Source organism: Glandiceps talaboti, chromosome 2 (assembly GCF_964340395.1).
Source record: "Glandiceps talaboti chromosome 2, keGlaTala1.1, whole genome shotgun sequence".
Lineage (NCBI taxonomy): Eukaryota > Metazoa > Hemichordata > Enteropneusta > Spengelidae > Glandiceps > Glandiceps talaboti.
Genome location: NC_135550.1, coordinates 1,761,932 through 1,789,833, shown reverse-complemented (window position 1 = coordinate 1,789,833; position 27,902 = coordinate 1,761,932). Strand labels below are relative to the sequence as shown.

Here is a 27,902-nt window from a genome sequence, read left to right as displayed (position 1 = left end):
TGTGTTTACTAAGTACAGAAGTGTAATGTTGTGTTTACTCAGTACAGAACTGTAATGTTGTGTTTACTCAGTACAGAACTGTAATGTTGTGTTTACTAAGTACAGAACTATAATGTTGTGTTTACTCAGTACAGAACTGTAATGTTGTGCTTACTCAGTACAGAACTGTAATGTTGTGTTTACTTAGTACAGAACTGTAATGTTGTATGTAATCAGTACAGAACTGTAATGTTGTGTTTACTCAGTACAGAACTGTAATGTTGTATGTAATCAGTACAGAACTGTAATTGTGTTTACTCAGTACAGAACTGTAATGTTGTGTTTACTCAGTACAGAATTGTAATGTTGTTTACGCAGTAAAGAACTGTAATGTTGTGTTTACTTAGTACAGAACTGTAATGTTGTGTTTACTCAGTACAGAACTGTAATGTTGTTTTCACTCAGTACAGAACTGTAATGTTGTGTTTACTTAGTATGGAACTGTAATGTTGTGTTTACTGAGTACAGAACTGTAATGTTGTGTTCACTCAGTACAGAACTGTAATTGTATTTACTCAGTACAGAACTGTAATGTTGTATGTAATCAGTACATAACTGTAATGTTGTGTTTAATCAGTACAGAACTGTAATGTTGTGTTTAGTTAGTACAGAACTGTAATGTTGTATGTAATCAGTACATAACTGTAATGTTGTGTTTACTCAGTACAGAACTGTAATGTTGTATGTAATCAGTACAGAACTGTAATGTTGTGTTTACTCAGTACAGAACTGTAATGTTGTGTTTACTAAGTACAGAACTGTAATGTTGTGTTTACTCAGTAAAGAACTGTAATTTTGTGTTCACTCAGTACAGAACTGTAATGTTGTATGTAATCAGTACAGAACTGTAATGTTGTGTTTACTCAGTACAGAACTGTAATGTTGTGTTTACTAAGTACAGAACTGTAATGTTGTGTTTACTCAGTACAGAACTGTAATTGTATTTACTCAGTACAGAACTGTAATGTTGTATGTAATCAGTACATAACTGTAATGTTGTGTTTAATCAGTACAGAACTGTAATGTTGTGTTTACTTAGTACAGAACTGTAATGTTGTATGTAATCAGTACATAACTGTAATGTTGTGTTTAATCAGTACAGAACTGTAATGTTGTGTTTACTTAGTACAGAACTGTAATGTTGTATGTAATCAGTACAGAACTGTAATGTTGTGTTTAATCAGTACAGAACTGTAATGTTGTGTTTACTTAGTACAGAACTGTAATGTTGTATGTAATCAGTACATAACTGTAATGTTGTGTTTACTCAGTACAGAACTGTAATGTTGTATGTAATCAGTACAGAACTGTAATGTTGTGTTTACTCAGTACAGAACTGTAATGTTGTGTTTACTTAGTACAGAACTGTTATGTTGTATGAAATAAGTACAGAACTGTAATGTTGTGTTTACTTAGTACAGAACTGTAATTGTAAATTACTCAGTACAGAACTGTAATGTTGTATGTAATCAGTACAGAACTGTAATGTTGTGTTTACTCAGTACAGAACTGTAATGTTGTATGAAATAAGTACAGAACTGTAATGTTGTGTTTAATCAGTACAGAACTGTAATTGTGTTTACTCAGTACAGAACTGTAATGTTGTGTTTACTTAGTACAGAACTGTAATGTTGTGTTTACTCATTACAGAACTGTAATGTTGTGTTTACTCAGTACAGAACTGTAATGTTGTGTTTACTCAGTACAGAACTGTAATTGTATTTACTCAGTACAGAACTGTAATGTTGTGCTTACTCAGTACAGAACTGTAATGTTGTGTTTACTCAGTACAGAACTGTAATGTTGTATGTAATCAGTACAGAACTGTAATGTTGTGTTTACTCAGTACAGAACTGTAATTGTATTTACTCAGTACAGAACTGTAATGTTGTGTTTACTCAGTACAGAACTGTAATGTTGTATGTAATCAATACAGAACTGTAATGTTGTATGAAATAAGTACAGAACTGTAATGTTGTGTTTACTCAGTACAGAAGTGTAATTGTAAATTACTCAGTACAGAACTGTAATGTTGTACTTAATTAGTACAGAACTGTAAGTTGTGTTTACTTAGTACAGAACTGTAATGTTGTGCTTACTCAGTACAGAACTGTAATTGTGTTTACTTAGTACAGAACTGTAATGTTGTGTTTACTGAGTACAGAACTGTAATGTTGTGTTCACTCAGTACAGAACTGTAATGTTGTCTTAACTCAGTACAGAACTGTAATGTTGTGTTTACTCAGTACAGAACTGTAATGTTGTGTTTACTTAGTACAGAACTGTAATGTTGTGTTTACTCAGTACAGAACTGTAATGTTGTGTTCACTCAGTACAGAACTGTAATGTTGTTTACTCAGTACAGAACTGTAATGTTGTGTTTACTCAGTACAGAACTGTAATGTTGTGTTTACTTAGTACAGAACTGAAATGTTGTTTACTCAGTACAGAACTGTAATGTTGTGTTTACTCAGTACAGAACTGTAATGTTGTGTTTACTCAGTACAGAACTGTAATGTTGTGTTTACTTAGTACAGAACTGAAATGTTGTTTACTCAGTACAGAACTGTAATGTTGTGTTTACTCAGTACAGAACTGTAATTGTGTTTACTCAGTACAGAACTGTAATGTTGTGTTTACTTAGTACAGAACTGTAATGTTGTGTTTACTCATTACAGAACTGTAATGTTGTGTTTACTCAGTACAGAACTGTAATGTTGTGTTTACTCAGTACAGAACTGTAATGTTGTGTTTACTTAGTACAGAACTGTAATGTTGTGTTTACTCAGTACAGAACTGTAATGTTGTATGTAATTAGTACAGAACTGTAATGTTGTGTTTACTTAGTACAGAACTGTAATGTTGTGTTTACTCAGTACAGAACTGTAATTGTGTATTTCTTCACAAGTAAATATACAAGAATTAGAAAGTATTTGATTGATAGAATTGCTAGTATTGCTGTAAGTAAGCTATAAATTGTAGTACAGATTAGTAATCTGTCAGCAAAACAAATCAGAGTATTGAATTATGACTACATTTCAAGGTATATCTGCATTGGAAGTGTAAATCTAGTGCCCTATTGTATCTAGGTCAGTGAAGTAGAAGCTAGAATGTTAGTTAGTACCTTATATGCACGTAGGCCTAGGGAGTAGGGGCTAGAATGCTAGTTAGTGCCCTATATCCACCTGGGCCTAGGATGTAGGGGGCTAAAATACTAGTTAGCGTCCTATATCCACCTGGGCCTAGGATGTAGGGGGCTAAAATACTAGTTAGTGTCCTATATCCACCTGGGCCTAGGATGTAGGGGGCTAAAATACTAGTTAGTGTCCTATATCCACCTGGGCTTAGGAAGTAGGGGCTAGAATGCTGGCAACTCCAACGATGATGATGATAACAAAAATCCAGAAGAACAGACAGTTCTGTACTAAGTAAACACAACATTACAGTTCTGTACTGAGTAAACACAATTACAGTTCTGTACTGATTACATACAACATTACAGTTCTGTACTGAGTAAACACAACATTACAGTTCTGTACTGAGTAAACACAACATTACAGTTCTGTACTAAGTAAACACAATTACAGTTCTGTACTGAGTAAACACAACATTACAGTTTTGTACTGAATAAACAACATTTCAGTTCTGTACTAAGTAAACACAACATTACAGTTCTGTACTCAGTAAACACAACATTACAGTTCTGTACTCAGTAAACACAACATTACAGTTCTGTACTGAGTGAACACAACATTACAGTTCTGTACTGAGTAAACACAACATTACAGTTCTGTACTGATTAAACACAATTACAGTTCTGTACTGATTGAATACATTACAGTTCTGTACTGAGTAAACAACATTACAGTTCTGTACTGATTACATGCAACATTACAGTTCTGTACTGATTACATACAACATTACAGTTCTGTACTGAGTAAACACAACATTGCAGTTCTGTACTGAGTAAACACAACATTACAGTTCTGTACTGAGTTAAGACAACATTACAGTTCTGTACTGAGTGAACACAACATTACAGTTCTGTACTGAGTAAACACAAAATTACAGTTCTGTACTGAGTTAAGACAACATTACAGTTCTGTACTGAGTAAACACAACATTACAGTTCTGTACTAAGTAAACACAATTACAGTTCTGTACTGAGTAAACACAACATTACAGTTCTGTACTGAATAAACTCAGTACAGAACTGTAATGTTGTGTTTACTCAGTACAGAACTGTAATGTTGTATGTAATCAGTACAGAACTGTAATGTTGTGTTTACTCAGTACAGAACTGTAATTGTATTTACTCAGTACAGAACTGTAATGTTGTGTTTACTCAGTACAGAACTGTAATGTTGTATGTAATCAATACAGAACTGTAATGTTGTATGAAATAAGTACAGAACTGTAATGTTGTGTTTACTCAGTACAGAAGTGTAATTGTAAATTACTCAGTACAGAACTGTAATGTTGTACTTAATTAGTACAGAACTGTAAGTTGTGTTTACTTAGTACAGAACTGTAATGTTGTGTTTACTCAGTACAGAACTGTAATGTTGTGTTTACTCAGTACAGAACTGTAATGTTGTGTTTACTTAGTACAGAACTGTAATGTTGTGTTTACTCAGTACAGAACTGTAATGTTGTATGTAATCAGTACAGAACTGTAATGTTGTGTTGTGTTTACTCAGTACAGAACTGTAATTGTGTATTTCTTCACAAGTAAATATACAAGAATTAGAAAGTATTTGATTGATAGAATTGCTAGTATTGCTGTAAGTAAGCTATAAATTGTAGTACAGATTAGTAATCTGTCAGCAAAACAAATCAGAGTATTGAATTATGACTACATTTCAAGGTATATCTGCATTGGAAGTGTAAATCTAGTGCCCTATTGTATCTAGGTCAGTGAAGTAGAAGCTAGAATGTTAGTTAGTACCTTATATGCACGTAGGCCTAGGGAGTAGGGGCTAGAATGCTAGTTAGTGTCCTATATCCACCTGGGCCTAGGATGTAGGGGGCTAAAATACTAGTTAGTGCCCTATATCCACCTGGGCCTAGGATGTAGGGGGCTAAAATACTAGTTAGTGTCCTATATCCACCTGGGCTTAGGAAGTAGGGGCTAGAATGCTGGCAACTCCAACGATGATGATGATAACAAAAATCCAGAAGAACAGACGATCTATCACCCTTGCAACAAATCTCCACTCTTCTCCCGCATCCTCTAACTTTAGATAAAAGAAATGAAGGAACACAGAGTTACTGGAGAATACTATGATACAATATTACTACTACTACTACCACCACAACTTCTATTACTGCTTTCAATACTTCTACTACTGCTACAGCTAGCACATCTAATGGTAGTGCTGGTAAAACTCTATGGCCTATTTATCATCAAGGTCTCCCTCTTCCTCTACTATCTCCTATTATCCCCTCCCCTCTGTCTGTCTGTCTGGCAGACAGTATGTTTGCTTGCTTGTCGGCTGGCTGGCTGTCTGTCTCTATGTTTATAATCTAACTTTAACGTCGCTCCTAAATATATTATTTATCTTGGAAAAAGAAAGTTATTGTCATGCGTGTTTGTTTTACTAATCAAATCCCGGAACAGTTTTAGCATTTGCACAATATCGTCACACATATCTCCTGTTGTATATTAAACGTCAAAAGATTTTTCCTGACAGTGCATGGCAAGGAAATGATGCCAGAACTTTACCTTAGGAATGCTACGGTCAAGATCTTCATCCATTACTTTGCCATCGTCGCCATTTTGGGCATACTTGAGTTCCATTTCATACCTCCTCTGGTTTGGCTTAGTTAGACAGAGAGGGCGTGACAGTATATCCATGAAGACCGTTCTGATCCAGTCAGGAATGGGATGTGTACGTATAGTACGACAGTAAATGTTGTACACCAGGGATGTCTCGGCAATGATGAAAAGATCTAAGATTATACCGAATAGCATAAGGCGGCTCATAGCTGTCGCTGATGACGTCACCATTAATAACATGGCGTCGAAGATAACCAAAGAGATGAGGATACCAATTGCAAGGTTCATCTTTTCACGAGAAGCCGGAGGGAGCGCGAAGATGAAGATCATTGCCATAACAATCAAAGATGCAGGTGTTGACATTGTGGCTGAATAGAATGACGGATTTCGTGCAAATTCTATGGTATACGTTATATCAATATATGTTTCAGGACAGCAGAGATATTTTCTTTCATGTCTTTCCGCAACATGTTTTACTACAACCCATTCAGGATGTTCGATGTAGTGATCTAGCCAAAAGCCATCTTCCCTCATTTGAATGTCTAGGTATGAAGCATCGTAACCCCAGGATCCAATCACAAACTTACAAACAAGTTTGTCGTGTGGAAAATATTTCTCCTGCTTCTCACAGGAAGTGGTAGCTTTGAGAACGGGAATATGATATACAGAACCATCAGGGAAAAGAAGAGCGGAACGATAGGGCTCTTCTACCTGTAACTCCCTGCCAAGAAAAACAAAGAGACAGAAAATAAGGATAAGGCGTGAACTGAAAGCGTGACAAAAAATTAATTTGATAAAATTAGATTTTTTGAAAATTTCATTTAATCTATATTAAACTTCTTCAACAAAGCCCACAGAGCGCTGTTATACAATGTACTTATTTATTGATGATTACATGTAAATTAAATAATGGAAATTCATGAGCTAATGTTGTCTGTTTGAAAGTATAGGAACAACTTTTAACCTCTTCTCTCCATAGTTTGAAGTAAAATCAATTCTTAACAATACTACTTGCAAAGAAAAACAAGCAAACAAACAAACAAACAAACAATCAATCAATCAAACAAACAAACAACATTGACAGAATAATTCACTAATAAGTGTTTACTCTTATTTGCAGTAAAACTGTTTCACTTCTCCAACTTCAACATAAATGCAATGATTCAGTTATGGAGATGACAGCCTAGACGCTATGCTTGTACAACTAGTGACAGGCAAACATTTACAAACGGAACTTGTTACAAACAGGGAAAGTAAACAGATGACAATGCTGTGGATTGTGGGTACTAGCCCAAATCAGAGGGTCTATGCCCTAATCAACTGCAAGCATAGGGTCTAGGCTATGGACATGACTGAAAGATATACTGTAAATAGATACATAATGTCAATTTTAGATTGAAACATACAAAGAACAAATGAACACTTAACCGGTGTCTAATCAATAGATCACTGTTCACAGACTCACAAGGCTGGGTAGTCTTTCGGCTCATATGTGTTCTACCATTGCAAACAATGAAAAAGTAATGCAAATAGGTTAGAACTATTGAAATACTATTGGTGAGAAAGTCATGTGTTTCTCAGGTGGTATCAGAGCACCATAATAAGTCTGATGAGATAAACTTTACTATAGTTTTCAGAGCTCTGATGAAACAATTATTACTTGCCCGTTGTAAAGTGCAATATCCGGCCGCCATAACAGATTAGGTGATGATACATGCAGAACATGAATGTTGCTATCATTCCAAACCAGACGATGGTCCTGCCATTGCTGAGAAACAAAATCCAAATTTATCAAGGAGCCTTCTGTAATCACAGGGGAAAGGGCAGGGGGAATCGAGCACTGTCTGTGGAATAAAATGTGACCCTCCCCCTAGTCCGTTGTTCTAAAAAGTGACCCGCCCTCAATTTCCTTTCTCTAAAATATGACCCTTCCCCTGTTCAAATATTTCAATGAAAAACATTTTAACACAGCCTGCTTGTGGCGTAGCTGTTAGAGCTCAAGTTTTGTAGTCAGAAAGGTCCTGGGTTTGAATCTCACTAGGGACATGGAATTTTTCTGTCATAAGACCCCATCACATTGACAGTTTTAAAGGCATTTGTTGTGTGTTACTGTCACCTCCACAATGAGTTTGTGTTTGTATTCGTTCGCGCCGTGGCTCAAAGACTAGTACGCATGCATGTCATATACTATGCGATAAAAATTGGCGATTCACCCAAGGCCGGCACAGTGCATGCACCTTCCATATACTATGTGCATTCTCCACGCCGAGGGCTTGATCTTGTGTACTATGTATATTAATTGCTACCGTACTCAAGTAGTCATATCGGCGACAAAACTTCGCACTATTGTAACAGTAGGCCTGTTAGCATGATTATCGTAACATTGTATCAAGTAACGAGACATCACTAGAAATTATTACACTATTTGAAAGACGTACGGTATGCGATATGACCACTGATGACATAGTTCCGGTTAATTTGTGGAAGTACAGTTTTGACATTTATATTGTCGATAATTGAAATTTGTTTTACATGTTCTTAAAAAATAACTACTTTTCTATGTTTGTTGGTACAGTAACATTCCTAAATCATCAAGTTGAATTGAGAAATTGCGATGTTCGGCAACATGTTAACAAAACATTTGCGATGCAAGTGATGAATGTATTCGGTTATTCATAGCCTGTAATTTCGTTACGTATTGACATTGACGTTTTTCTTTGGAAAAAATTTACTATAGGTGACTTTTCAATATATTCACATCAAACCTTATAATATTGAGAAACATGTTTTACTTTTTTTATTTGTTTTACCGGATATGTCTGAATTAGCCTGATGAATCCCGCCACTCAAATATTACATGATCAATGCTACAGCTGGAGGAAACTACTACTTAGGGGTAAAACAGAAGTCTCTCTGTTCATCTCAGAGTGGAAACGGAGGTGTACACGACTGAGTCGATTTCAAAGTGCAGGCAAACTGACGCAATAAAACATGATAAAAAGTTACACCTGTTCAATATATTGCTCAAAGAAATGTAGTTTGAAAGATTGTGATGAATTTATTGACCTGTGCTTAGGTATCACAAATGTATGTACCAAATTATATTGAATTTGAAGCTTGCACTCTTGAGATATGGTTACCAAAACCTAATCAGTTCTTGCCATTGTCAAAATTTCGTTTGAATTGATGCAGCTGTTTTTTAGAAAATGGTGATACAGACACACAAACACACACACACAGACACACAGACTTTCCACCTAATACATCTCCTTCCTTACGGAAAGAAAAAATTGAATCAGTGTATGAACAGTCAGTGGGGATGGTACAATCCCTGGAGGTTATTGCTTTGTTTGTCGTAGGCTACGTGACACGTGCAAGTGCACATGGCGGAATTACACTCATTTGATTGGTCAATGGAATCTGTCAATCAAATTCTCGGTGATTGGTTAATTCACTGACTGAAAGGTTGCTTTAGCATATTTTACATTGAGGTAATACTGATAACAATACCCCCTCCAATGACTACAGAATTAGAAAACTAACATACTAACATACTGTGTGAATTTTGCACCCTATTTCATTCAAATATATTTTACCATTATGAAAAATTACAGGATTCAAGGTACGAAGTCGGGTTATTTATCTAAGTACTCTTATTTGAGTTTAATTTGTTTTGGCATTTTTTTTCACTTTTGGCATGCAACATTTTTTTGAAAAGGGCGTATGTTGTACCAAAACATGACATTTTTAAGCCCACTGTATGTTTCAATGGAAATAATGCCCCTACTTTTTAGACAATTTGTGTTACAAGAGAATACCGATTCAAACATGCCAAATGCCAGGAAACCTTTTCCTAATTTTTTTTCTTCATGTTTTATGTCTAATTTTGGCAAAATCCATAATATTGCGATGGTTACCATGGAAATGGATGTTTATGAAATGACTACTTTTTAGAACTCGGCTCAAATTTCCCATGTTATTTGTGGATGCTACGTAAAAATGTTATTATCCTAATCATTATAATTTTGTCACAGTAATAGTTGACCAAAATATGACATTTCAAATGTACTTTGCTTCCATGGAAACAGCTGTCTATTTTAGACAATTTGTGTTGCAACTCATACAGGACACAAGAGAGGAAATGTTTTCCTCATTGTTTAAATGTTTTATGTCAAATTTGGAAAAACTTCCTCATATTATGGTGATTTTGGTAACCATGGTAACCATGATTTTTTAAAATCTCAGAACAACAGATTACTCTAGTTGATGTGGTTACTACATGATAATGTTATTCTAATCATTATAGAAATATTGTAAAAGGAATATATTTGACCAAAGCACATTTAAATGTCTTTGTTTCCATGGAAACAGCTCTCCTCTTTTAGACAATTTGTGATACAACAGATATCACCAATTCTTACATTCCAAAAGCAAGGAAGTTTTCCTAAATGTTATTTTTTTGTCAAATTTTTCAAAAAATCCACATAACATGGTGATTTTGGTTACCATGGCAACTGTACAGTTCATGAAAATGACCACTTTTTTGAACTCATCCTAATGAACTTTCTCATGTAGGGTAGGCAGTATGTAAATAAACCTGATTTTTATTAAATTTATGTTATTTGTCAGATGCATATGTATTTAACCAAAAAACATTTTCAGCATACTGTAAGTTTTCATGGAAACAGCTATCCTATTGAAGACAATTTGTATTACAACATATAGCACTAACTCATACATGCATGCCCAAATCAAGGACATTTTAAACTAATTTTTATTTTTTTCCATGTTTTATGTCCAATTTTGGAAAAAATAATCCACATATTACGGTGATTTTGGTGTATGGTAACTCACAATTGCGTCATGTATTTCAACTCACAATTTTGACATGTTTGGAGGAATATCCATGTAAAGGCTTGCATATTTTCTCATATGGAAGGTATTCCCTTTGCATCTGTTTTGATAAGATACATTGCCAATAGACTATGCATGCAAATTAGTCAGTAATATGCAAGCCACACTGGCCCACCATCATATCTTATATTATCAATCACAGCACAAAGTCTTACCTGCGACAGCCAAATGCGTCCCGTCAATTCTCCATATTCAGTATCCTTGTAACAAAAAAGTGACAAATATAAAATCATAAAAATATGTCAAAGTGACACAAAAACACCACAGAAATATTTATATGTAATTTCAAAATATAGTACATTTGAAGTATGACAATCGTGATTCTTACAACTTGTAAAACTAATTTAAAGCATCTGTATGAATTACCACAACCATTTGCTGAAGGAAAGTAATATATGATACTCCCCCAACTATTTCCCTTTTCTGATATATGAAGAGCTACACTGTTAAGGCCATGCAAACTTACTGGGATTTTGATCCCACAATCAATGAATATGCCCAGGTCACGGGAATAGCACTTGCTTCGCCCACCCTTTCAGATTTCTACACACCATCAGTTTACCAAAAAAAGACCATGAGATTACCTTCATAATTTTGGGGATGAATTTTGTTGCTTTGCAGCCTATAAACTTGCCAAGTAGATTTTAATCAGATTAAAAAAATAATTACAAGTTAAATAAATATGAATATTCAAAAATAAAGTGAGACTCCCGAAGATCATTACTGTGCATTCACCACAAAAAGTTGGGTACAACTTTTGAAAACACAAAATCCCTGGTGGTCACCATATGATTAAAATGGCATAGGATATTCTTGAGTTATGGCGTGAAGATGGGGCTGAATACAGTGGTTTGCAACTAGGATGTTTTTAGGGACAACCAACCCGAGGGCTAAGTGGGTTACAGTCGAGCACCTTGCTCCTGAGACATGTTGGTCCTGTTGGAGTCTTATAGGTATGTTGGAATATCTTTCCAATGGACAGCGAGCTTGAAATCAAGTTGTGTGCAATGCTACAGACCCAATGCAAGGGGTACTGCCACCACAAAAAAACTGGCTGGGGCTACCAAGGTCTCTGAAGATGTGGCTCAGGCTTGGTTGAAATTCGATGTGCCCAATGAGGTTCACCAGGCCAACGTCCTCTTTCTACCCAATGATCACTGGCATCGTAAGACCTACAACTATGCTTTGACTGTGGTTGATGTAGCCCGATGCTATAAAGAGGCTGAACCACTCAGTTCAAAGGACTCAGCTGAAATGACTGGTGCCCTAACATGCATATATGTGAGGGGTTCCTTGAAATGGCCCCTGTTGATACAGGTAGACCCTGGACACGTATTTATGGGCTCTGTGTCTCAGCTGTTAGCCAAGCATGGTGTCTCAGTTAGGCGTTGTCGTGTGGACATCCACAATGACCAGCCCATTGTGGAGCGCTTCAACCGCACCGTTCAGAGTGACTGTTCAGGCACCAGTATCAATAGATAAGGCTCCTTGAGGGTCAGAGGTCAACTGAATGGGGCACCCAACTACCTACTGCTGTTTAGGCTCTGAACAACGAGGCAACATGCCTGACTGGGATAAAGCCTTCTCATTCCATCAAGGCCAGGAGGGTGACACAAACACCATGTGTGATTGCAGGCGGCCCTGTTTGTCTTGAGGAGCAAAAACTCCCCTCTGGTGTGGGTGTGAGATACCTTTACCAACCAGGATAGCTGGAGGGAGGCTGCTGCTGTGCAACTGACCCTCTGTGGTCACTCCAGGTTTACAGGCTTAGAAGGCCTGTGACAAAAGTATGTGAACCTGTCCTGTATTATTTACAGGATGGGCCGAAATGTGGGTTTGTAAAAGAAGAGATGCTTGTGGTGCCTCCTGATATAAAGTTGCCACTGGGTGGTGTCAAGAAGCATTGAGTAGATACCCATATGCCAGGTTGTCACCCTCATTTTCTGCATTCCACTGCTTAGAGTCGAAAGGGGACAAGGACACCTTGTTCACTCGTATGCCATACATTTGGTGCCTCTCACTTCGCAACACGTCCATCCCATGTTGGGAAGGCCTTCGTCTCAAAGAGAGCCTCCTCCTTTACTCATGGTAAAGCTGCTTCTTCACAACACACTTCTTCACACCACAAGCCTTCCGGATCTCTTTGTGATCAGATCTCTGGATGTAGTACATCTTCGGCCTAATGCCCACATACTCAACAATGGGAACTCCAGCACACTTATCCTTCATTTTTCCTTAAGACCTTGTTTTTGATGCTGTAGAGTGAGAGGGTGGTCTTTTGGGTAGTCACTGGTGTCATATAGGGTATGGTGAGTAGCCAGGTCCTTGTACACATCCTCAGTCTGGATCTCAAGTAGGAGAGAATCTTTGTCTGTATATAACAGTTCACAGCAGTCTCCATACAACCCCTTCATCTAATTGAAGTAGATGTCATACATCAGATACTTTGACAAGTCAAGGATGCCTATCCCCACATAGACAGTGCAATTCAACACCAGTCTACTCTTGTGCATGTCAAAGGCTGCCAGATCATTGTCAAATATGTTTTGTCAGGCAAAGGCTGGACTAGCTATCAGGTATCTCAGTTTGTCTTCCTCATGTGAGCGCACCAGCTTTACATCTACATGCTTGTGCAGGTTCTACATAGTTTTCCAAAAACACACTTATTCATCAGTTTGTACAGGTCCTTTTTGAAGTCGCTGGTTGCCTTCTTCCTAAGCTCTATGTTCATCCGAATATAGGGCTCCATCCATGGTCTCTGTTCAAACTGCAGAGCCCTGTGGACCTTCTTCAGCCTCATCCCAAGTGAGAGGTATAGTTGTAGATTGTGGTAATGGGGCACATAGCATTCCTTGCTTCAGCTGTTTGCTTTTTCAGCTGATACTTAGACATCCACGTTTGTGTTTTGGAACGACCATGTGCTCCGGTGCCAGTGGGTAAGCATTGTGTGCATCATGCTGCTCCTCTGGATACTCCAGGTCTACCTCTAGGATGTAGCCCACTGTTGTGCTTTGTTATGAGCTGTTGCTCCACAGCCCTCAACCCATTTGAAAGCTCCTGTGGGCAGAAGCTGGCTCATGGCCCAGCCATAGAGGCTGTTTGCATAATAGCCTTCAACCTGTGGATTGTAGGCCTTGCCATAATGCTTTGAAACCACAGAGATCCCTCCTTGAAGTCCCTTCTCAATGAAGAGATGCATGTCGTAGGCAGTTAGCAAATCCAGTTCTTCACCTGTTTTCTTAAGTAGGGCATCCCAGCTTAAACAGGGACTGGTGTAGTATCACATGGGGTAAAGACAATACTGCCAGGGGCAGGTCTCCTGAAAGGTCTCAAAGACATTGGCCAGCAAGAGTACATCAGTGCGGAGGTATAGGTCATGGTAGTCTCATGTTTCTGTACCTGAAGCTCGTCCAGACCTTTTTTGTGTGTTCGCAGTCCTTCTTACTGATGTTTTCGTCACTGAGCTTGCTGTAGAGAAGGCCTCTTGCGTTAGTACATGTAATTGCTGCTTCTGTTCAGCAGTTACATATTTAGCGGTGATGTAGAAGTCCTCTGGTCGGTTGGCTGATACAAGCTGGTCCAAGGAGGCGAAGATGAAATGGGCACTGTCAATAAAATGCAGCTGTCTCTGATAAAGAGATATACTTCTCCATGTTGTTGGGAATACATTTTCCACCTTGCTGATAGCCTGCATGAGTAGGTGGGAATCATATCCCTGAAGGTTGTGAAAAACCACTAGAATAGTTGTAGTTTTTAAATTCAACCACAACAAATGGCAGACATTATGAACAGCTCCTCTATATTTTCCAGTGATATGGCAGTGATCCCAGACAGAGTCTCCATTGAGTTGCTTATCATAAATATGGCAGTTGGTGCTGGTATGGTGTTTGCACCAGTCTTAAGTTGTTATTTTCATTGCCTTTGGATAAGCTAGAACTGTTTCAATTTTCTTTTCCTCTTCCTGTAGTGCTTTTAGGAGATGTTCTGCCACATTGTGCCCTCTGTAAACAACTGGGGCCTCAGTATGATCATCACACCTGACCACAATGTACCCATAGCCACAGGCCTTATGCTGCTGAGTCTTTTTGGTGTTGCTTTTAATTGGGTCACATGTAGCCACAGCAATCTTGGTAATGAAAGTCAGCATATATAATATAGGCAGCTAAGAAATGCATAAGGAACATGTGAGACAGTCCGAATAAATAGATGTAAAATTCGACGTTTCTAATAAAAATTCTTCTTCAAGATATAATATAGGGGGCTGGGAGCTGCTTGTGCCAATTCTGAAGAATAGTTTGTTTTTACCCTCCTCTGGTGTCTCCAACCAGACTGCTGTTTGACCTATGCCTTGGCACTCAGGCTTATGAGCCTTCAGCAGGTTTTCCCTGGAGTAACCATGAAGACATCTCTTGTAGTATTTGCACTTCCTCTAACTACATGTACGTTCATGGAACAATACGGGAGGTGGGAGCCAATGATAACTGGGCACATGACTGATATACCAGGGCACACAACATTTGAAGCAGGGCGCAAAACATTAAAGCAGTGCACTGGCCATCGATACCAGGATGCCGTGCCCTGCTAAAACACCTCATGGAGAACATTACCTTCATACATTACAAGTCTAGTTCATGACAACCGTATTCTGATTTTACCCTATGTTATCTTCATAATAAAGTAGGATAAAATCGGAATATGGTTGTCAGGAACTAGACTAGTATTATGAAGATAATGTAGTGTAAAATTGGAATTGGTCATCAGGAACTAGACTACATGTATTGATATGATTTCCCGACCCGTCTTGATAATTTAAAATTAATTACCAGCGCCAAACAACAACAAAAAGACAGAGACACAGGGTTTGCAGCAAAGGCAAAGGTGCCTGTTTTATTAAGTACTGGGACCTTGCTGAAAAGAATTAGGCCAATCGAAGTGGCTGCCAAGCCTGTGTCCCTGCTGCCTTGGAAGAAAATGGCCTGAAAAGGGCCAGCAAACTTTGTGTACATCAAAAACCCTGAAAAGCTGTTCTTTTTAAAACTTGACATTAATTGGTTACCAGATGTGCGAATGTAGTGCGCCTAATGATCTATCTATGGTTGTGTATGAAATTGAACAATTCAGGCATTCTAATGAAACAAAACAAAACAATTACACGACTAAAGGTGAGTTGGACTAAATATACATTCCTGGTCGGAAAAACGTGCGCACACATTATTGTGAACATGAGGAATTGACAATGAAAATGATCAGACGTTTTGAGACTTCGATATGCTGTTGGAATGGGATTTGCAAATACAAAAGTTATGCTTGCAATTTCCAGTCACCATGCATCTGGATGAGTTCCCCTGGAACTTGTGCAGCGAAGGCGCATGAAGCTCCCCTCTGCGAAAACTGTGTCCTGAGTAAAGTCATGGGTAAACCCTGCTTGGGACAATAAGTTCTTTAGATGGGCAGTAACTATGTTATGGGTTAAAGTGGACAGACCCCTAGGGGTAGGAAACAGGAAGGCCGGTGCAGTTGGTACTGCTAGGGCCAGGCTGCACATATGCCAAAGTGCTGAAACCAGACACAATGGTGAACCAGGGATACTAGCAATTGGAATGGTATGGACGTGCTCATGGCACTGGATTGTCTTTGACCATGTGATGCCTATAACAACCCAGAATGTGTGAAATGAAAGTTCTGTCATGCTAAATAGTTTCAGGGCTTGAAAGAATCGGCTGATGGTGGAACCAAGTTAGATTTGCAATGGAAAAGGTGAATGCGGTTAGAAATGCTGCCCACAATGCGACATGTAGTGGGTTGGTAAGTGTGAGGTTTTGTAGATTGCTAATGGAATCTCGGGTGTGATTGCCATCTTCTGTTTTGGTAACTGAGGGTTTAAACGACCAATGCTGCAGAGTATGAGACTGCTGAGAAAGCTGTGAACAACTGAGCGGGGAAAATTGTTCAATTCATGAAGAACTGCAATACTGTTTAAGTAGTTCTTAATTGTGCCGACATTAGTGATCGAGGTTGAGAGAAATTCAAGAAAATAACTTATTGTCTCTTGAGATGCTGGGACTGGCTGTAACTGTAAAATTACACAAAATAAGTAACTCTTCCAATGTGACTTCATATTACAGTGCTTTGTTGGACTTTTAGCTTGAGTTCTTCATGCAGGGGTTTTGTTACAGATCCTGGAAGATAATGATATTACCATGTATGAGTTAGAGTATACAAGTGTGTGTTTATTACACATTGTGTCATTTCTGTACCCTGAGTGATAGCATTAAATTGCTGTTTGGAGGATGGTGATAAGGACCAACAACTTAGTGCATCGGCAACACAGTTCTCAATACCAGATAGGTGAATGGCTCGTATCTCAAAGTCATAGATGGCTGCGATGAACCACAATTCTCGAAGGAATATTAACGTTGTTGGATACCGACATTGACCTGAATTAATAACATGTTGGTTCATTGTCACAGTTAACTATAATTCTAAGGTTCTTCAAATTCTTGGCCCATATTTTGCAGGCAAGTACGATAGCAAGTAGTTCTAATGCTGGGACTAACTCTGGGAATGTTGTGTGGAAATATTCATCTCTGCAGGTACCGCCTGCACCCTGAAGACACGCATCTGTTGTAAGTATTTCATCGGATGCACACCAGTCGTCCGGGGGAATGTAAGATCTGCAGGTACTGCCTGCACCCTAAAGACACGCATCTGTTGTAAGTATTTCATCAGGTGCACACCAGTCATCCTGGGGAATGTAAGATCAGCAGGTACTGCCTGCACCCTGAAGACACGCATCTGTTGTAAGTATTTCATCAGGTGCACACCAGTCATCCTGCTTGAATTAATTGGGTTGGTGTGATGTTTGTCTTTGGAATGGGAGTGGCTGGAAGAGAAAGTGGCTTGTATGTGACAGCACGGGGGTTTAAACCTTTCATGTGATCAGGTGACTTATCGTGAGTAATATTTGAATCACCAGTGTTAGTGTAGTAACTCCCTTCACTATGGGTAGAGATACTATCAGTAGTGGTAGTGGGCGTGTGATTAGGTAATGCCATGTTTGATACAGTGGGTTCATTTACATTGTGATTACTAGCATTATCTAAGTTGTGTGTGTTAACTATAGAATTGTGAATCTCATTGTGAGTACCAGTGCAACCATATGCACTACTATTATTTGGTAATTCATTTGTAGAATAGCACTGATGTTGTGGTGTGCGCGAAATACCCTGTGAATCACTGCTGTTGGCAGATTCATAGAAATCACAAGCAATAGTATGGCATGTAGCGGATAAGCCTGTGGCATATGTATGGTACTAGGCATATGACAACTCGTGTCAAGTCCAGTGCTAACATTACTAGTAATTTGATCCTAGTATTGATTTTTGAGATCACACTGGTCGCTAGTGGCTGTATATGAGTGTTACTGTAGTCAGTGATCTGAACTATGGTGTTACATGGGTAACTATCATTACTATTAATAGTAGTATCAAACATGCCAGTAGTGACGCACATGCAACTATGTGCTGATGGTAGCTTTGCAAGGTTTGTGTTTACCTGGGCAGTAGGATGTTATACATTTGTTACGCTATTGTGGTCATCGACTTGTGAATTAATTTGGGTGTGATTGTTGAAAATATCAACCTTGGTACTGAAAGGGAATGGCTGTGAACATGAAGCATTAGGAGAAAAATATGCTTTATCATGATCGACAGTGGTACTATCCTCAATGCAAATATTGTGAATATTGGAAGTGTTACTTTCTGTGTGAAAAGTGTTGTTGTCCAAATGAGTGTTCATTACACTGAAAGAACTCTGTTTATTTATTGTGTTACTTTCCATACTGGACTTAAGTAGAAGAGTCAACACGTTTCACACTATATGGTTCAGTTTGAACTTGTGCATTACGCGATGCATTTGGAGGAATTTCAGTTTGTACACTAACACTGACCTGTGGTTTCACAAATTCAGATTTCTTGTTTTGGTTAGCTTTTTCTGCCTGGTATTTGGGGTCGTTGTAAAGACTTGCCATGGTCTGCGGATTTACCGCGAAACTTGAGGCAAGCACTACATACATGTTTGTATTGGCATTGGGTACCCTCTGTTCATTTACCGTTGTTATTGAATGACCAACAGTGTTGTGAGTTCTCTGATGTTGTTGACCTAGGCTTGAACTTGGCTTTCTCATTGGCTCTTGGGAAGAGGAAGATTTCCTTTAGATCGTTGGGCTCATCCTTCCAAGTGTGATGTCCATACTCTATATCTTGTAGGTATGCCCAATGATACTGCAGGACTGCATCCCATGGGTATACTGTGGCGTATTTCATAAGGCCATTGAGGTGCTGTGTCAGTTACACTTGTCGACAGTAAGATGGCAGTATAACACTATACAACTTACAAGTCACTAATGGATAAGGAGTCATACGTAATTTCTTTACCTGCTCCGGTAGGGTGAGGTAGTGCTTCCATATGAGGCCAATCGATAGAATATTTTACATTGTCTTTTCTGGTTTGATATCATTTGGACTTACCACTGGTTGTAGACGTGCATGATGAAGTGCTGCTAAGTTGTTGTAATGCCGGAGGGATGTACTGATTTTGTGATGACTGGAGTTGTTCTTGTAGGTAGGTATCAGCGTTCATCAATTCTTTCAGCTGAGATAAATTAGTGGGTTATTGACGATTTGTTGTGTCTAAGTTCGTACATGGAGCGGCAGCTGTTTGCTTGCTTGGCTGGTCGAAACTTGCAACATTTTCTGTGATGTCATCGGCAGTTGGCGATTCTTTGTGAAGTGAACAGATTTCTTGAGTTAGTGCTGCAAAATTTGACTGCATTTCAGACATAGCTAGTCTTAGTTCTTCGAAATCGTCGGACTATGACGGACTTGAAATGTCGGCGAAACCGTAACGTGGCGAAAATGAGAACTTATCTTTACGTGCCTTTGGACGAGACGGCGGTCTGCCTCGAGGTTTACTGGTCGAGGTCTGGCTGCGTGTGTTCTATTGTTTGATCTTGGGTTTTACCACAGGTATTTCAGCCGTAGGTTCTGCCTTGATATCACTGACGGTTTCTGATAAGTCTTCGACATGTTTTCGATCATCAGTTGCAATATCGATGTTCATTTCTGAGTTTAATGCCATTGTGGGTGATGATAATTTGAGAATACAACCAGTGCACTGAAAGTCAAAAGTTACAAATGATTGGAACTGCGCATGTGTGGCCAATTAAAGGTTCTAAAGTGCACCAGAAGGGCGCCCTCCATTTCCACCAGTTCAATTCTGAACTCTAGGACCAAAACAGGGCATTAGTTCTCTGATATTTTTAGCTTTCGCACGTATTTGTCAACAATATAAATGTCAACGGTACATACAGGTTATGGTGTAAGTGTAGTATTAAAGTAAGCTTACACCAGTATGAAACACATTACGTGCATAGCGTACTATTAAACTTGGTGACGGAAAATGCTTCGCTCATAGCGTGACCCCCTTTGATAACTGTTGTTCGGCATATTTGTATATTTCGCGAGATCTGCTGTGAGATGGAAATTGGCTTATTTGTATGATCTTTGGTAAGCGCTACAAACCAATTCCAATAATAATTAATTAATTGATTGATACCTTTTATATTTTCACTAATCATATCTTATTTTTGGTTTAGTATATATTCAATTCTTTTTCAATATTACATCTATATCAATTGGGGTTCATGTGGTCTAGAATACCTGCTTGTATAAGTAAGTTCTAAAACCACCCTGTATGGCTCCCCAAGGGGGTTAGGAGGTCTACAGAAGTTTGGTCTAGAAGCCTTTAATGTCTATACTCTACAGAAGTTTGGTCTAGAAGCCTTTAAGGATTTTTTGTCAGTAACAATTAAGATAATTAATACTTACAGCTTTTAAAACTTGTTGTAACCCGAATGAGATGGTGACAACTAACGGAGATGTGGCTCCAGCTTTTGCACGAGTAGCGTTTGGGTGAGGTTTGACAGGAGCTACTAAATTGTGATAATTCCTGAAAAGATCGTTATAGAGTTTGGCTTGCGCACGTGCCCTCGACCCCTCGTCACTAACGTCACTAACGCCATCGGTACCTAGAGGAGGGTATGTCAAATACACGACAGTGTTATTTAGGAATGAAACCATAGATGAAATTCAAAGTGCACCTTTGTGTGCCAGATATGATGCTATGTTTGAGATGACGGTATGAAACGAGCCTTGTTTATTGACCAATAGCATGTTTCATAACTTGGACGATGATATTCCATACCCGTGTTTATCAACATGTTCGTATTAAAACGATGATGGTACTTTATTCAATTCAACATATATCACGATGAAATAAGTAACGAGATCTGAACTTTTTGAAATCGTTACCTATGGTGATTTTGTAACAAATTGAGGGGTAACCTCTACTGTTAACGTAACCCTCCTTCAATGTTACTCTCTCTCTCTCTCTCTCTCTCTCTCTCTCTCTCTCTCTCTCTCTCTCTCTCTCTCTCTCTCTCTCTCTCTCTCTCTCTCTCTCTCTCTCTCTCTCTCTCTCTCTCTCTCTCTCTCTCTCTCTCTCTCCACTGTGTACACGGGATCGACTTGGACTTTTAGGGAATTAGCTCAGACTACACACAATGTTCATGGTTAACCGGGATCATTTAGAAGTAGTCACGGAGCAGATGGAAGCTCCTAGTCTAGGCCTAGCTGTTGCCTTCAGCTCCAACTTCCAAAGAAAGAATCCATAATTTTATTTCATTAAATTCTTATAAACACAAAATATACAATACTCAAATGATTGGGTGATAACATAATCAGCACCATAAATGACTAAAACGGAAGTGTTGTCGTCGCCTTAATTCAATGCAAATGATATTGACAAATATGAAAACTAGCTAAACAATGTGATCACGTCATCGTTCTTCCAACTGTCTGTGTAATCAGTCATTATTTGACACTATCATCTTCTAATAACTTAATGTCGTCATCTCAGAAGAATACTATTGGCGAAATGCAAACATTTGTTCTAAGTATTAATTCATGACAGCTGAGAGTTCACGGTGACCTTGCAAAACATCAAAACTTAGCGAATATTAAAAAGTTGTATTCTGTCATCCGTAACAATTTGATGTTTTCAATTAACCATTCAGCGGTACCGACCTACACAATTGATTGATTGACTGACTGATTGATGAATGAATGAATGAATGAATGAATGAATGAATGAATGAATGAATGAATGAATGAATCTTAAATTAATGAAATGTATTTTCTCTCTCTATTTTAGTCTTCTATTTTAGTGACTAGTTTACATTGATTCTGTTCATATTTCTTGTTTGTTTCATCTGACTGTACCTTTAATAATTCTCTGGGATATATTATGTGCACTAAATAAATAATAGTAGCATGGCGTAACGAACTAGGCGAAAGTTCAATTTGCATTTGCATGTCTTAATGAATCTGTTGCGTTCTGGCTGTGTCAGCGCAACAGAGACTCTCTTTTTGGCTATTTTCCATCGTGTACCTCGTCCGTGCCAGGTATAGGTAATACCAAGTATAGGTAATTTACATATAAACAGAGACATCGAGTCAAACAGAGGTTGACCTAGCTATGGAAATATAGGCTACGAGATTCCGACAACGTCCTCACCCATCTACTTTAAAGGAGTGGGTGAAGACGTGTCGGAACCTCGTAGCGCCTATATTTCCAGCGCTATGGCTGATTAAATTATGGCCTTAACTATGATGTCTTCTCTAATATCGAATCTGCCCACCGTGGTGTTGTCATCTTTTTCAAGAAAAAATGCAATGCAGTGTACAGCAGTGATAAGATATATGCAAACTTTAATGAAAGTGTTTGGTGTCATATTAGGGGAGAACCATTTATAATAAATGTATAATTCAAACAAGCCAAGCCATATTTTCAACTCACACAATATTGCATCAAGTGGTAAATCAAAATGAATATATGTTTATTGGAGTTGTTGCATATATTGTGACTAAGTTCGCTACCTCCTTCCCTGCAACACATTTTAGGGTATACGTTCTGAGTATTTTAAGTATCTATTTATTAATACTTATATTTATGCAAAGTTTAGTATAAGTAGTTTATTTCCATTTTCTCTTATATAGTTAACTTGCCAATATCATTATTTGTTACACATTTAGCAGCGGGTGTTCAACTTACCATTTCTAGAAAGTATCTAGCATGCCTTACAGTTTATGTTGTTAACTTCTACTTATAGTCATGTCAATAGGAGAGGAATTTTACAAGCATGTTTTACAGAGTTTTTGATATTTGTCAATCACTCCGATCCGTTTGTTGCATGTTCCTCCCAAGTGACTCTTTGTCAATGACATTCTACTTTGGCAATAGGCTAAGATATACTTTTTTGCTCTAAATGCATTTTGACAAGTTTGTTGAAACTGATTTTTGCACAGCAGAGGAAATGACTAATTGACAGTAATTCTGGTCCTGGATATGTTCAACTTTGAAGCTGCTTTCTACACATTTTAAGATAATGGTATTGTTGGACCAAAAACAACAAGTGCCATTCAACTCTTACATTGATGTATTATTTCGTATGTGAAATTTGAAGGATTTTAAAATCAGACAATTGTTTGTTATGTATATTAATTTCTTAAGAACTTTGGTGTTTTTGTTGTTGTCATTGTTGAAAAGGCTGACGAACTATTAAAAGGTTAATTTTCCCATGTGTGTGGGGTCATGAAGTCAATTTACTTTTCATGTACCCCCATGATCCACATTTTTTTTAGATAGATTTTTTCGAGGACCCCCTCATATCTCCTGACCCCCAACACCCAAGAAGTTTTTGTGAAAGCAGCCTTATATCATAAACGCTGGAAAAAACCATAAGGCTTGCTCACAAATATTGAAAATATATGCGTCATCTTAGACAGTGCGCCTCCAATAATCCTTTTTAGGATGTTTACACAGTATAGAAGTAGAAGTAGAAGTCCAATTGGTAACCGAGAAAACAAATTTGCATTGCTTCTGCATATGTAAAAAATATTTGATGCAGGACTGATAATAGAAAAAAAATTGCTGTCACAGTGATGGGAAAAAAATTGCTGCCATACCCACTTCCTCCTGCCCCCCGCCGAAATCAAATGGTTCTCCCCTTAAGCTTCAACATGGCGACAAGTTCTTATTTGGCTGTGTTTATTGTTCTCCCAATAGTAACGCCGATAACGCAGCTGTGATCCTCAGTTGATATAATACGTTCATCGATTTCTGCTACTCATGTCACGATTGTTGGTGATTTCATCACTCCAGGAACAAATTGGAATGATTGTACTGTACAACCAGACCCCAACACTAATGCATCACTATTACTCATCAGTAAGGGATTGCTGTCTCTACCAGAATGTTAAAAGAACCCACACATTTCAGACAAAACACTCAATCAAATTTACTGGCCCTCGTCCTTACCAACGAAGATGATATGGTAAAATAATTTCCTTCAAATGTTATCCAGTCAATACAACAAGAAGATGGGGTCACTTTATGTATGATAAAGGTGATTATAATGCAATGTGTCAGCATCTAGAACAAATTCCATGGAAGGAAATTCTTAATGGCAATGATACAGATGATGCATGGGATACTTTATGGACAAAATGAACTCAATTTAAATGAGACAGATTATAAACACTATACCAAGGCAAGGAACCAAGATAATGGGAATGCAGAAGAGCAGTAAGGGACTTTGAGAGAAATATTATGTATCAAAAGAAGCAACAGTCAACCCAAAATCATTCTACAAGTATGCAAACAGTAAATTAAAGCACGTAAAAGTATTGGTCACTTGAAGACTGCTGATGGAATGGCTACTTCTGATTGTGAAAAAGCCCAAGTCTTGAACAATTTCTTCAGCAGTGTTTTTACTAAACAAGATGTCTCCAATATCCAAGGAACTGTCCCAACTATATAATAAAATTGCAACAAGTCAGCTTGCCCTGATGGTCTACATCCCACGATTCTCCGGGAACTGGCTGGAATAATTTGTCTTCCCCTGCAGATCATTTTTAATGTTTCACTGGCATCTAACAAAGTTCCCACAACCTGGATGGAAGCACTTGTAAATCCCATATTTAAGAAGGGTCAGAAATCTGAGGCCAGCAACTACAGACCAGTTAGTCTAACCGATGTACATGTCATTTGTAAGCTTATAGAAAAACTCATTCGTGAAAACATTACCAAGCATATGAACACCAATAATTTGTTCTCAGTACACATCAACATGTTTTTTAGTGGTCGTTCATGTACTGCGAACTTAGGGAGCCTTCAGTATTTACAGGGGGGGGGGCGGAGGAATCGGGGGAGGGTCACATTTTACAATCTGTAGTTTTGTGACCAAATTGAAGATTCAATTATTGTCAATTTGTTTTGTGTGTTTTGAGATGTAAAAGTGAGATGAGTACTTTACATGCCAAAATACAAGAATAAAAATACATATATTGTAAGAAAATTTTGCAAGTGACCAGATCAGGCAGAGTGTGCACAACATGGAAAACTCGTTTTAGATACTAACTAGATTGTGTATGATTATAAGAGAAAGGTCACTAGCCAGTCTTTTACTGCCTCTCACTTTATGTGTACAAATATTGCTTTCTAATACAGTCAAAATCATTTAATTTGTATGTATACATATAATGGGAATATTGATTAACGTTCAGTATATGCAATTGTCATGGGGAGGGTCATGTTTTAGAAAAGGGGAGGGTCATGTTTTACTTAACAGACCATGTGTAATTTCCCCCGACCCTCCCCCCTCTTGTAAATACTGAAGGCTCCCTTATTAGCCGCACTTGATCTCTGGAGTCAAGCTTCTGATACCAACACCCAAACTGATATTGTGTATCTTGACTTGCAAAAACATGTGACACTGTTCCCCGTGTGAGATTAGTTACCAAACTTAAGGCGTATGGCATTAATTGGAATGTACTTTCATGGATATAGAACATTTTATCTAATCGACGCCAGACAGTTATTTGTGAATGGAACACCATCGGACTGGTCATCAGTAATTAGTTGTATCCCTCAGGGAAATGTCCTCGTCTCAATTCTATTCATTTCTTTTATTAATGACTTACCTGACTCTGTGATCAATAGTTTCTGGTTAATGTCTGCTGATGACACCAAAATTTATAGAACAGTACCAACCCCAGGTGATTGTGCTAAGTTGCAGAATGACATTGATAATTTGACAAACTGGTCTAACAAGTGGCAGCTGAAGTTCAATGCTACGAAATTCAAAGTCATGCATATTGGTCATAACAATGCTACGTACCCGTACACATTGTATAGCATCAATTTACAAATACCACTACAAACCACCGAACTTGAGAAGGATCTTGGAGTAAACGTTGACACAGAGTTGAAATTTACAATGCACATTGAAAAACATGTCAACAAGGCAAATCCGATTCTTGGATTGAGAAGAAGATCTTATACCCTTCTTGAAAAAGACTCTCAGAAAAGATTACTCATCGGAGTCGTATGTCCCCATTTTGAAAATGCCAATGGTGTGTGGTCACCTCAGTTTACTAAAGATTCTATCTTAATTCAAAATGTTCTTAGGTGAGTCACCGAGCAACTTGGAGAACTACGTGACTTAAGCTATGAGGACCGGCTAGTACATCTGGAAATCCCAAGCATGTTGTAGAGGAGAAAAAGAGGGGATATGATTGAAGTGTGGAAATATCTAAATGGAAAATATGTTAAACCAGCATCTCCTACATTGTGAAATTTTGAATTTCAAAATACATGTGCAAACTACTTGTCACCAACTTTAAATACTTTCAAAAACAGTCGACACATATTGGAATTACCATAAGTATATAACAAACCCCAGTGTTTTTGATCACTAAGCATTTACAGTATTTTGTTTACCATCTCTCAGTTCAAAGTTGTATATGCATTTTTATCATTTATCTGAACTCTACAAGTAATTACTATCGTGAACGATGCAAGAAAAACTTCGACTTTGTGATGAACATTCGGACCATGAACTAATGCACACACACACACACACACACACACACACACACACACACACACACACACACACACACACACATACACGCACGCACTTTGTTACTAAATGTATGTTTTGGACAATTTGACATTGATCAGCTCATATGGGCTATTAGCCTTTTCTAGCTGTAATTTGATATGCTATGATATGATAAAGTTGAATCACCGGTGCCAACCGAAGAACTTTGTAGAATTAGGCTGGTGTTAGTAATATATATATTTCTTAGTTTGCTTACTGTACTACGGACTGAATGGTGTTAAGTACACCCCGGAGTACACCCTCCTTTCATAGTAGAGTTGTGCGAAATTTCTCGATTGAGCGAAGAACTTAAAAGCTAAAAGCCATAGGTCGGATTCCAACATAGATAAATCACTCACGGCAAGTAGCAACAACGGCTTGCCTAGTCGCATTTGGTCTGAATACAATGTGCTGCATTGATAAGTGGTTGATTTTGAATACATTCAAATTGTGTAACGCTGCTTACCATATAGGAGCCAAGCCCTCTAAAAGTTTACCAAACGACAGACCACAAGTAAACATATCAAATACTTTTAGTCATTCCGATTATAATATTGGGTGTCAGATAGGATTCTTGATGATCGACTTGTAATGACTAGGGTTTGTGTGATATGTGGTAGACCTAGATAACATCAACACATGTCTATGGTATTTTCTTGTATTCAAATCACTGTACGTTGGTAAAGAAATGATTGGTCGACTTGCCTTAGGCATGGCTAACATATTAAAAACAAGATTTGTGTAGCTCGCTTAATCTCTCATAACGTTGTGGTCAACCCATGTTGTTGGAATTAGCCTGGTATGAATAACCTCAATTCTGAGTATTTTTGTATTCACTCATTGAGTAAATAGTCTCATTCACAACGACTTTTGGTCGTTCAACAAACCATGGAAGAATATACTTTCATGAACAAACGAAACACAGCTCACTGTTGTTATGACATTACTGTGCAAAAGATCATACGACCGAAAATGAAAACTTACCAATGACCAAGCACAGGAGAAAAGTGCTGACAATCGCTGCCAACTTAGAGATACTCATATCTGAAACCAAATATGGATTCCCTGGTGTGTTGCCCGAGTGTACGTGTGAAAGTTGTGTAGTAG

At 38.1% G+C, this 27,902-nt stretch overlaps 1 protein-coding gene across 1 annotated transcript; it reads right to left on the bottom strand.

Moving 5' to 3' along the window:
* Positions 1-4,732: 4,732 nt before the first annotated feature.
* On the bottom strand, positions 4,733-27,902 carry LOC144453588 (neuronal acetylcholine receptor subunit alpha-3-like). Its single transcript, XM_078144912.1, has 6 exons — positions 27,780-27,902; positions 20,620-20,819; positions 10,888-10,932; positions 7,479-7,586; positions 5,765-6,535; positions 4,733-5,276 (listed from the first exon to the last, which is right to left on the bottom strand). The coding sequence occupies exons 1-6, from the start codon at positions 27,835-27,837 to the stop codon at positions 5,157-5,159; spliced, it is 1,302 nt and encodes a 433-aa protein (XP_078001038.1). The 5' UTR covers positions 27,838-27,902; the 3' UTR covers positions 4,733-5,156.

What these genes read in the sequence shown, in the direction of transcription:
- LOC144453588 (XM_078144912.1), bottom strand. Translation starts at nt 27,837, where the DNA reads ATGAGTATCTCTAAGTTGGCAGCGATTGTCAGCACTTTTCTCCTGTGC. An exon ending in TACAACAAGTTTTAAAAGCT is followed by an intron (nt 10,933 to 20,619) that starts GTAAGTATTAAT and finishes TTTTGTTACAAG; the next exon opens with GATACTGAATATGGAGAATT. An exon ending in TTGACCGTAGCATTCCTAAG is followed by an intron (nt 5,277 to 5,764) that starts GTAAAGTTCTGG and finishes TTTTATCTAAAG; the next exon opens with TTAGAGGATGCGGGAGAAGA.